This window comes from Phalangium opilio, unplaced genomic scaffold (genome assembly GCF_054372755.1).
Source record: "Phalangium opilio isolate 3A_F unplaced genomic scaffold, DU_Popi_V2 ptg000113l_1, whole genome shotgun sequence".
NCBI lineage: Eukaryota > Metazoa > Arthropoda > Arachnida > Opiliones > Phalangiidae > Phalangium > Phalangium opilio.
The window spans coordinates 2684997-2697326 of NW_028324209.1; the positions used below are offsets into that span (position 1 = coordinate 2684997).

The 12330-nt window shown below is 35.6% G+C and overlaps 1 protein-coding gene across 1 annotated transcript; it reads left to right on the forward strand.

The window, feature by feature from the left end:
• Window positions 1-88: 88 nt before the first annotated feature.
• LOC149623295 (zinc finger CCCH-type with G patch domain-containing protein) lies at window positions 89-7198 on the forward strand. Its single transcript, XM_089853092.1, has 9 exons — window positions 89-207; window positions 1234-1330; window positions 1462-1873; window positions 2342-2404; window positions 2835-2992; window positions 3048-3243; window positions 4198-4537; window positions 4599-4684; window positions 6989-7198. The coding sequence occupies exons 1-9, from the start codon at window positions 148-150 to the stop codon at window positions 7125-7127; spliced, it is 1551 nt and encodes a 516-aa protein (XP_089709218.1). The 5' UTR covers window positions 89-147; the 3' UTR covers window positions 7128-7198.
• Window positions 7199-12330: the final 5132 nt, after the last annotated feature.

Consider the following 12330-nt stretch of genomic DNA (forward strand, 5'->3'; position numbering starts at 1 on the left):
CGTCCCATAGAACTTAATGTTAATTTTGGGTTTCTTTCGAACTCCCCGCCCACTACCGACGCTATATACACACATATATATATATATATATAGCGCGAGCAGCTTGCGTTGTCGAGTGCGTGATCGAGTGGGCTATGCAAAAACAAAATGGACGGCGACGGCGACGAAAACGAGCTAGAGAAATCAATTCAGGATTATTCAAATCAGGTTCGTTAAATCTGCGATCATAAACATTAAGTAACAGTTTTTACGAGTAAACGTTATAAGTATTCCCTCGTTGCTATAAAATTATCAGTAGAATAGTAATAATACTATAATAGTTATTTTTGCAATCAAATCTTAAGCCTTGGCGTTGATCAGAAAACTAGGCACCATGGATTTATAATAGAAGCTTACGCTTCATGGATATTTCACTGTAGCCTTCAGTAAGGAATTTTGATTTTAAACACATTTATGTCATATAAATTCACGCGAGTGGGGACTGAAAAACTTCCACCCCCCTCTGAATTTGCCTCAAATTCTACGTCACAAACGCGCGTGCCAGGCTGGTACTATTTCAGACGAGGAATAAATGTTGTGCGCGTTTTAAGGCGAGTGAAATATCCATGAAGCGTAAGCTTCTATTACAAATCCATGTAGGCACCCTGAGGCCTGATCAGGGCCGGAAATAAGCACAGGACAGTGGACATTGTCCGATAAAATATTAAAATGTCCCATAATTTTTTTAAAAACTAAGGGTGTCACTGGAGATTTTGACAATAAATTTTCCTAAGTTTTGATAGCTTGACTATGAAGATGCGACACTGTTCATGCACACGCCAGTGGACAATGCCCAATAAATATTCTTGTCAAATAGGGGGTCATTGGACACAGTCACACATGTCCTATAAATTTTTTTTCTTATTTCCGGCCCTGACCCTGATGTCTACCAATGATCCTCACTGATCTAATCAGTGATCAGGCCTATTCTATGTTTTTAGTTTAGCCGATATTTGCGTAAAATTAATTGATACTTAAAGGGGCTGGCCGGAGCTGTTGGAGTGAAGGGGGGGGGGGTCAAACTGTTGGTTAGCATATTGCTTACCCGCCCACCGCGACGGTGGCGCCATTCCTTATGGCCAAAGAGCTGGGTGTTTTCCCCCTGAACTAAGGGCGTCTACCCCCCCCCCCCCCTCAACAGCGCCGGTGAGCCCCTTTAAATAAAAAAATTACACTATTTCTATAATTTTACAGCTAGCATTTGTGACAAACGCATTAGGGGCTGATCCGAATAATGAAGACTTAATTGCGCTTAAATCTAATTTAGATGAAGTGCTGAATTTAACTAAAGGTAATTTAAGTAACGCTTATCCTTTCATTGATATAAACATTACTCAATTTTTTTAATCTTCTAAATTTTGAATAAGAAATTTGGCCTGTTTTTAAAATCTCCTAAATTTGACCAAATTAATTTTCTGACAGAAAACTTGTTGTCTGTTAAAAAGAAAAATTTACTGGCGTCATTATCCACGTTGGTCCAAAGCTCTGATCATGATCAAGCGCCATCTTCTAGCGTGCAAAATGATGACTTTGAAAAGGAATTGAAACGTTTCCAATCAGAATTAGTTGACGAGAATGAACCAGAGGGAAATGATCAGGAAATATCAAAGTTCTTGGCGGAATTAGAAGGCAGGAAGTGTCGGGCTCCTTACAGCGAAGAATGGGGACAATTGGCCTATCATAATGCCATAGTCTTTAGCGTTTTAGAGAAAGATATAGAATCGGTGGATGAAATTGAAGTTAAAGTCTTGTTTTGCAATCCCGTCTGTCAATCCATGAAGCCATGCACTTTCTTTTTGGATGGACATTGCAGGTTTTCACCCGAGCAATGTAGGTACTGTGTCCAACAGCAAATCACTTTGTTATTTATTTCTTCAACAATTTTCCAAGTACCTGAAATTGTTGCTTTTTGATCAGAATCTTCAATTTAATCAGGTTTTAATTTTCATCAGAAATTGTTTTCGTTTTGATCAGAATATTGTTTTCGTTTTGATCAGAATATTGTTTTCGTTTTGATCAGAATATTGTTTTCGTTTTGATCAGAATATTGTTTTCGTTTTGATCAGAATATTGTTTTCGTTTTGATCAGAATATTGTTTTCGTTTTGATCAGAATATTGTTTTCGTTTTGATCAGAATATTGTTTTCGTTTTGATCAGAATATTGTTTCATGTTCATCAGAAAATCTTCATTTTGAGCAGCAATTTTTGAATATTAATCAAAAATTCAAAATAATTGTTCATTTGTGTAATTGATTAATTAACACTGATGACGTTTTTCCCTATTTCTAAAATTTGAATTAGATTTTCGCACGGCTATCACGTAAAATTATCGGATTTACAGGATTTTAAAGATCCAGATTATGGGTATAAATAAATATTACCAAAATTATATAGATATAAAAACAAAAAGTACGCATCGCTAATTTAAACTTGCTGGTGCCTTCTAATATGACATGCCCTAACTCCTTTATCCTAGCCAGAATAGTGTCGACCCCCACTCCACTGCGTGTGTATGATTACCTTCCAGACCTTGGCACAGGGAACAAGCTGTGAATAGGCTTAATAAAGTAGCGGACGCTAGCTCTATTACCAAAAATGAACGTTTGGATCTCCTCAAGTACTACTTTCTATAAACCTTTTACGTCAAGAAGCTCTTCTCTGATTGGTTAATTCCTGTAGGGGGTTGGGCTTGCTTCTCAGTTAAGGCAGGGAATTGTTTATGAGGAGCACTTTTTGTTTTTATATCTATACACTTTAGGTATTAGTAGGCCTAAATGCGAATTATTTGATTAAGGTCTCTGCAAAGAGATTCCCTTTGTTTGGCAAAATACAAAGATGATCTATGGTACAAAGCCATTGTGGAAAACGTCTTAGACGACCATAAATATTCCGTTAAATACGTTACGTACCAAGAAACGGTCGTGCGCGCTTTGGAAGATTTAGTTCCTCTCGGTAAATGAGTAATTAGCCCAAAATTAAATGGTTACTGATTAATTTAATCGATTAGATCACGAATATGAAGTCTCGAGTGAAGATAGTAGTGATTCCGGTGATGAGGAACCGGAAGCTGAAGAAGGGGAAGATGATTTAGGGATCAGGATATTGGCGTCGCAAAAATTGGTCAACGGACCATTGGGTGATTGGGAGAAATACACCAAAGGCATTGGATCAAAGTTAATGGTTCAAATGGGATATATCATGGGGTAAGGACAATCTTAACCCGAAATACAAACCATGGTTGACGCTGCTTGGGAAATATAGGCTAAATTTGTTATTCAAAAGTTAGGAAATTTTAAATATAGGCCAAAAACTGTCATTAAATAGTCGGGGAATTTAACAAGTCACGCAAAAAATGTCATTAGTTAAGTGTGGTCTTAGTTTCGTATGTGCTAACGTAGTACAATATTCATGTTCTCTAACTCTAAGGTTAGATGGCCCAAAAGGTTCGGGCACATTAAATTCTTACCGCACCTAGCTAAAAAGGTCTTTTCGTCTCCAGCCTCCACACACAAACAACAAACATACACACAAATCATAATCTCACACTCTTAGCTAAAAACCTACTACAATTAGATATTCTATACATACACATTGAAGAGTGAGGAGAAATTTTCAACAACTCCAATTAAATAACAGCAACCCTGCCTTTAAACGTAGTGCGCTCTCCGCCTGAAACTGAATCCCTCATTTTCGCTACTGTGCCCGATTTCCCCTACCCCCTCGCTAATCCCGAAAGTATTTCGATTTTAAACGCTTTGCAATAAATCGGATTCGATACAGGCGTCCATCAAATTAAAGCTAAATTTGAGGGTTCCCGCTGCGTAATCGGGTGAATTCTTTGACGATGTCAATCTTATTTCTTTCCCGAAACTTCCAAGAGCCAGAAGAGGATCTTTTCTTAACAAGGGTCCCAACAAACTTGTTTTAAGTCCATCCGAAGTCGGCAAAACTGCTTTAAACTCGTAGCATAGGGCCAATGTACTTCCTTTCGCAATTCTCTCGCATTACGAACACCGATGTGATAGTGGATCTTGGCTTAATCGGTTTTTATCCGCGCTTGTTTTTCACATACCCGGGTTAACTCTCAAACACACACACACATACACATACATCCAAGGACTAGGTGTGGTTATACAATGGATGGTTAATAAATTTAGGCAAGGCTTAGGGCGAAATGGAGAAGGCATAACGGAACCAATAGAAGCCACCATTTTGCCCCAAGGAAAGTCCCTCGACCGGTGTATGGAAATTCGGGAAATGAAAGAGGCGGGCTGTGATCCTTTCAAAGCCGCTACTAAGAAACGTCGCCTGAAAGAAAGCAAAGAGAATAAAGTAGCGGCTGGATATTATAACGAGCAGCATCTTCCCAAGAAAGAAAATATTTTTGATTTTATTAATTCCAAATTGAAGCGCGATCGCTGCAAGAACGACGCTGATAAAAAAACTGAAACGGGACAAACTGTCAAGAAATCAACCGTCAAAAATCTTAATTTAAACGTAATTTTTCTATTCATTTTTAACTAACCATTTCTTGATTTTACGTTAAATTTAAACGCAGATGTTAAAAGTTAGTGAAGATCTCAAAAAAGCTCAAAAGGAAATGGGCCAATTAAAGCAATCGCTCAAAAGAAATAAAGAACGTAGGTAAGTTTATCATTTCAAAATTATCTTAACAAAATGTTTGGTTTGGTCCAAAGTTACGTCTGGGTCATTCCACACCGATTCGAACGACCATGTTACCATGGGTCGGCCGATCTTAATGAAATTTTAACCACGTTAACTATGAACTATTTGATGGTGAAAGCCCAAATTTTAGCCCAAAATATTAATTAGAACCAAAAGTAGAGGCTTTTGAACAAAAATCACGTTTTTAGGTGTGCGCCATGACCATATTCGTACCCCTAAGCATAATGTTGAATAACTTTTTTGCATTTTGATCAAATTTTGTAATATTTTCAGATAAAGGGTAATATAACCAGTAGATTTCAATAGTGCTAACGATATGTCTCTATCGTGAACGGTTCTCTCGTAAATAGGGGTCAATTTCAAAATTTCGAAGAGCGGGGGGTCAACTTTGAAGCAAAACTCTACAAAGGCGTTAACTTCGATGTTTTTGATTTTATAAGGTATCGATAGCCCTATTCCTAGGCTTTAACGTGATACCAGATTTGTTCGTGATATTTTGGTTCTAAAGCACAAAAAACGTAAAAAACCAAATTTCAAGAAAAACACGTTTTTAGGCGAAAATATTTTTTTTATTGCGCGAGGAAAACCATTATTTAGCTATAAATAATACTTGTGCATTGTCTAGGCATATTTTGGGAATTGTCAATTTCCCTAAATATGCCTAGAAAGTTCCGATTTAACTTTGTCATTCCTAAAAAACCTGCTAAAGGAAGTAATTTTCTTCTTTGGTGGCTTCCATAACATGAGGCCACATACACGTCTTTATCGTATTTTGCTGTTACGAACTCTACAACAGAAATATCATCAAATGTAGTTTTATTCACGTTGGTATCAACAGAAATATCATCAAATGAAGTTGTATTCACGTTGGTATCAACAGAAATATCATCAAATGTAGTTGTATTCACGTTGGTATCAACAGAAATATCATCAAATGTAGTTGCATTCACGTTGGTATCAACAGAAATATCATCAAATGAAGTTGTATTCACGTTGGTATCAACAGAAATATCATCAAATGTAGTTGCATTCACATTTGATGATATTTCTGTTGATACCAACGTGAATGCAACTACATTTGATGATATTTCTGTTGATACCAACGTGAATACAACTTCATTTGATGATATTTCTGTTGATACCAACGTGAATGCAACTACATTTGATGATATTTCTGTTGATACCAACGTGAATACAACTACATTTGATGATATTTCTGTTGATACCAACGTGAATACAACTTCATTTGATGATATTTCTGTTGATACCAACGTGAATGCAACTACATTTGATGATATTTCTGTTGATACCAACGTGAATACAACTACATTTGATGATATTTCTGTTGATACCAACGTGAATACAACTTCATTTGATGATATTTCTGTTGATACCAACGTGAATAAAACTACATTTGATGATATTTCTGTTGTAGAGTTCGTAACAGCAAAATACGATAAAGACGTGTATGTGGCCTCATGTTATGGAAGCCACCAAAGAAGAAAATTACTTCCTTTAGCAGGTTTTTTAGGAATGACAAAGTTAAATCGGAACTTTCTAGGCATATTTAGGGAAATTGACAATTCCCAAAATATGCCTAGACAATGCACAAGTATTATTTATAGCTAAATAATGGTTTTCCTCGCGCAATAAAAAAAATATTTTCGCCTAAAAACGTGTTTTTCTTGAAATTTGGTTTTTTACGTTTTTTGTGCTTTAGAACCAAAATATCACGAACAAATCTGGTATCACGTTAAAGCCTAGGAATAGGGCTATCGATACCTTATAAAATCAAAAACATCGAAGTTAACGCCTTTGTAGAGTTTTGCTTCAAAGTTGACCCCCCGCTCTTCGAAATTTTGAAATTGACCCCTATTTACGAGAGAACCGTTCACGATAGAGACATATCGTTAGCACTATTGAAATCTACTGGTTATATTACCCTTTATCTGAAAATATTACAAAATTTGATCAAAATGCAAAAAAGTTATTCAACATTATGCTTAGGGGTACGAATATGGTCATGGCGCACACCTAAAAACGTGATTTTTGTTCAAAAGCCTCTACTTTTGGTTCTAATTAATATTTTGGGCTAAAATTTGGGCTTTCACCATCAAATAGTTCATAGTTAACGTGGTTAAAATTTCATTAAGATCGGCCGACCCATGGTAACATGGTCGTTCGAATCGGTGTGGAATGACCCGTCTCTCTCTCTGTGTGTTCGTTTCTTTAATGGCATTTTGAACAAATTAACTTTTGAAGGGATCGTAAAATGCAATCGCGCATCGAGAACAAGATATCTGATCAAGAAATATTGATCCAGAATCTTCTTAACAAAGAAAAGATGATCAGATTGGAGCAAAACTCGAGAAGCGATCAAAAGAAACTGACTGTATTTTAAAGCTGAAATGTTTTTCACACGTGACGGCTTAAAATGTATAAAGATATTTAATTAAAAATACGAATTTTAAATTGGTTCGAGTATGTCTTAGCGCTATTTGCCCCCCAACCATTAACGATACCTAAAACTTGGGCTTATATCAATCACGTCCCGAAAAATTAAGCAAAGTGTTTGTTAACATTCGCTCAGTAGAACACTCCATATATGGGAAAAACAGAAAACTCGGGAAAATATATGGGATAAAACCTGGGGAAATCCGTTCTCCAAAAGTTGTATGAACCCTGTTCAATGAAAACGCCACGTGATAATAATTGAATTTATTTTCAGAATATCGTTAAAGTTGACGATAAATTTCGTCGTATTTCGCGATACAGTTCTATTAATTCATGGACGTTAGAATGGCAAGTTCTATTGAGTTTCTTCATCTCCTGTCGCGCTTTATCGTTCAAACTATTCAAATCCACCGGAGCTTCAAATTCTTTGGTCATTTCACTATTTCTTCCCGCTTCAATAATTTTGAACATTTCTTGAAATTGGTCAACCATCGATTGTCTTAGAGATACCAGATGAAATAACGAAGTACACGTCAAAGTTAATCGCCAATTCGCATCTCGAATGCTACTGGCCTTAATATAAATGGGAATGTTCCGATACCAATAAGACGAAATGTTGTCGTTCGAATTAAAGTCGCGAATTAAACTCTTACTCGTAATTAGTTTTATTACGTCCCGAGCTTCCAAGGAATTTATCGCTTTCGATAGTATTTTACTTAAAGATGCATAACGGAATGCGAAAGAACACCAATGATCGTTGCTGTCATTGACAAAATTTTGCTGGTTCAACCTTAGCCGCTGGTCTGCGAGTACTTTATTTTTCGATTGCGCAATATCAAACAACGTTTTCGCGGTATTTTCATCATAGTTTAAAGGAACATGGTGATAATCACTTTGTTTTGTATTTAGTAACGCAAGTTCATTGATAATAACACCCCATAAATCGAAACACATGGGAAATGTCGACTCTAATTGTTTATATTTACCAACGTAACTATTGGAAGGGGAAACTACTAACGCGCAAGTTAACTTTAACGGGACATTAATTTTGTTTAAATTAATATTAATATCGCAAGACGTGTCAGCGGAATTTATTTTTACTGTCTTGCAAATGGAGTGACACTCCGACTCCGAGATGTTAGTCACGTTACAGCGTAAATGCCAATTATTGGTAGCGGCAAACGCGTGTAGGTTTCTAACAGTAACAATCAGGTCGTAGGAACCATCTGATTTAAAGTTTACATTAAGACTACACGCCTGTTCAAATTCTTTGGGCAATTTAGCCTTAAACCAAGCGGCTAACGATGTATTATGAAGTAACTTCTTAATGTACTCGAGTTCAGTATTCAACTCCTTAATATCGTTCGCTTGTTTTTCAATATTTTCTAGAATTTTTTTCGCCGAAATCTTGGTAAAGTCTTCTTCTAAATCACGCCGTATTAATTTCATTTCGCCGCCATCTTTGTTTATATAAAACAAAGCGTCTTGGCTAGCGTCAGACACTATTTTTTCCGCGTCATTGATTTTAGTGTTTGAAACGTTAATAATCAAAGAACCATTTTCATCCGTGACAAATTTACTAATCTTTATATTGCCATTGGAAAGTAGGTAGTAAAAAGTATCGCGGTGAACGTTAAAGGACTTGAGGGGGCCTGGGACGTAGAACGAGTCCTTTCGTTCATTTAGCGGCCGCGGTAAACATATTTTACCATTAACCCCAACAATAATTAAACCTTCTTTAACGTATTTTATTGATATTATACACTGATCGAGATTGGCGATTAGCGCCGCGTTAAGAATTGAATTGTCGCTAGTAACGGATGCCCAGAATGTACGACCATCTGGTAAACCAATTAGAACAACTTCGTTCGAAGTCGTTATCGCGCTTCTTCCGAATAAAGACTTGAAGAATTTTTTAGGAACTTTATTGGAAGTTAATGTTGAAGGTGTTTTGTTTTCAGTTGAATAATATAGACACGTTAGGTAAGGCCTATTTTCATTTTTACGCGGTAAAGTTTCTTCGAACGGGTCTAATTCCACGTTATACTCTGTCTTTGGCCTTTCAAAAACGCGGTTAATTTTTCGTATTTCCAAAGGACGGGGTTTTGCCTCACCACCATCTTTCACTTCAAAGTACCACGTGTCCAGACTGGACCAAGACGCGATTTGTCGTCCATTAAATGTGGTGGTACACATGACTACTAACACTCTTTAAAGGGAGGGTGAAGTAGAAAATCGAGTGATTTTTTATCGATTCTTCTACTAATTGTAAGACCAGTCTGCATAGTAAAACATTCAGGAAATACTTCCGAATTATTTTAAAATTCAATTAAGTTCAGATTTTAAGGATAATTTTAAACAAGGACTTCCGACCAATCGTGTAACGCCCTGCCTTTTTATTAACAAAATTCTCGTGGCACGTTCCATGTCTCGCGCCACGATTGTCAAGTCGCGCGCCTAATTTTTTCAAATCTCGTGATAAATCTCATTCAACATGGAACGTGCCACGAGAATTTTGTTAACAAAAAGGCAGGGCGTTACGCGATTGGTCGGCAGTCCTTGTTTAAAATTATCCTTAAAATATGAACCAAATTTGAATTTTAAAATCATTCGAAAGTATTTCCTGAATGTTTCACTATGCAGATTGGTCTTATAATTAGTAGAAGAATCGATAAAAAATAACTTGATTTTCCACTTCACCCTCCCTTTAAGCAAACGCAGCCACCGGTACTTTTAAAAATGTCGTCCAAACGCAGCCAGCGGTAAGACTTTTAAAAATGTCGTCCAAACGCAGCCAGCGGTAAGACTTTTAAAAATGTCTGACGACAAAATCCAGCTTGGTGGGGAAAATGAACTATTTGGCTGAACTGAACTAGTCTGAATCCAAGAGCGAGAGCTTTTCACTAAGTTTTCAGAGTTCTGGCCTCCCCCCTATCTTCCCCTTCTTAATCTCAACCACTGCTGAAAGTTCGACGGCCGTCATTTTTCAAAGTTTATGTTGTAATTTTATTACGTTACTTAATATTAAACGATTAACTATTGATTTTTTAATAGTTTTTACAATTTTCGGATGCTGATTAATATTTCTGAATCATATAATACGCGTCATATGATTAATTTCGCAAAAACATAAAAATAAACGCAAGTTTTGATTTGTAAGACAGACATACTAATGAATTCCAGGAGTACGCCAGAGCAAGTAGAGGAATTGAATGAACCATGTGATCTATTTAATCCAATCAGAGAGCAGGATTATTAAAGGTGACCGTTACTTGCCAGTTGCCACCGTTTTTGAAAATGTTAAGCTTGATGGTCGCGTATACAGTAACGGGCCAAAATGTTAATTGATTTTAATTAAAATGATCGATTTCCGTCGAAATTTTGTAACAAATATCGAGATTATATTATCATGCAACCGAGAAACACAAAAATAGACGCTCGCATTAGTTAATCAGAGAAGAATAATTGATTTTCGAAGTCTCCAAGTTTTCCACAGCAAAATCGAAACTTTAGTAATGAAACGAGAACGGTATGCAGTGAAATATATTAAATTTGCATACTATCAGAATGATTTCAATTTTCATAAATGCATGGAGTTTATTTACTTAATTTTGAATCAAATTTGTATGAAGAATACCAATGCTTGTAGTTTTTTGCATTTTGTTTATTTTAATAATGTTTATATTCAAAACTTAATTAAAAAATTTGCCTTACCGTACAATATAAATAAGAATGTTCGAATTTATTTTTTTATCAAAGGTTTGCGTTCAGCAATCTTACATCGCATAATCGCATATTATAATGGTAAAGTACTCTTGTAGCATGTTTTTTATCACACATTTTAGTTGTAGTCAAAATTTAGTGGTTATTATTTGTATAACGGCAGAACTTATTTATCATCTTCGTGGGTGAATTTTGAAATAAAGAAAAGAACAAAAGATCTTGGGTTTTTTACTGGGAATGGGATAGGTTCCAGTACGATTAAATAGATGACGCTACAATCTCCTAATTAGAATTTATTTTCCTGTTCTGGAGTTTTAATAGATGTCGCTACATGCGTACTACTCAAAATAGTTAATTTAATTTAATATAAATAACGTTAATTATTTTAATTTAGAAACGTTTTAGCGTAAATTATATTAATTATAAATTTATAAATAAAGAAAAGAGTTTGGGTTTTTAACTGGGATAGCTTCCACTACGAGTAAATAGATAGCGCTACAATCTCTTTTTTTGAATTTATTTTCCTTTTCTAGAGTTTTAATAGATGTCGCTATATGCGTACCACTAAAATAATTAATTTAATTTCATATAAATAACGTTAATTATTTTAATATAGAAACGTTTTAGAGTAAATTATATTAATTATAAAATTATTGGGAATAACTAATTAAATTAGATAAAATTAGTTTCGAGCTTTGAGTTAACTAAAGTAGATGGCGCTATCACCGCTATTTTATAATATGTAAATTCAGATTTTCCCGCCAAATTGGACATCTTAACTTTCAACTTTTTCCAGAGGTTTACGAATAATTAGCTTCTAAGCTTAGCTTTAATTTCAATCTTACTAAACTATTATTTGAATCCGAATTTCGTGTAAAATCTTCCAATCATAAAACCCAAATTCCAACAATGTTGGGTGTGTGCCCCAACCAAATGTCAATGCACTCTTCTTGGCAATAGTCCATCTTTGGGCCACAAAAATTTAGTATTCAAGGTTTGAAACCCTTGCCTTGACTTTCAGTTTTTATAATACACAAAAATAAGATATCTTTAACCACAGCGAAAAAGGAAAAAGTCCAAAAAGAGGCAAATAAACCCATTTCAGTCTAAAAATGCTATACGACCTTACTTATACCCCTTTAACGGCAGTAATGACGATGCATTGTAATCTGCCAGTGAAACGAACTTTTATATAAGTTAATCTAGTGGAAACGGGACATAACAAGGGGGCCAACTTCCTTTTCTAGAAAACTCAGCCGTTGTAAGGGTTGTTTGGAGCCGTCATAACATAATAGTAAAAGTAGGGGCACTGGTGATACTATCGTACTAGAAGGATTTTTCGTTTAGTTTTTATTTTGGTTTATAGTTCTTTCAACCCTTTGGAGTTTGGACGGTGTCCAAAAATATTACGTCCAAGGCTTAGGTTA

Bases quoted from the DNA above. Each gene is read 5' to 3' on its own strand.
- LOC149623295 (XM_089853092.1), top strand. From the start codon at position 148: ATGGACGGCGACGGCGACGAAAACGAGCTAGAGAAATCAATTCAGGAT. The intron at 2,405-2,834 runs GTATAAATAAAT...TATTTGATTAAG, and splicing joins TTTAAAGATCCAGATTATGG to GTCTCTGCAAAGAGATTCCC. The intron at 4,538-4,598 runs GTAATTTTTCTA...ATTTAAACGCAG, and splicing joins TCAAAAATCTTAATTTAAAC to ATGTTAAAAGTTAGTGAAGA.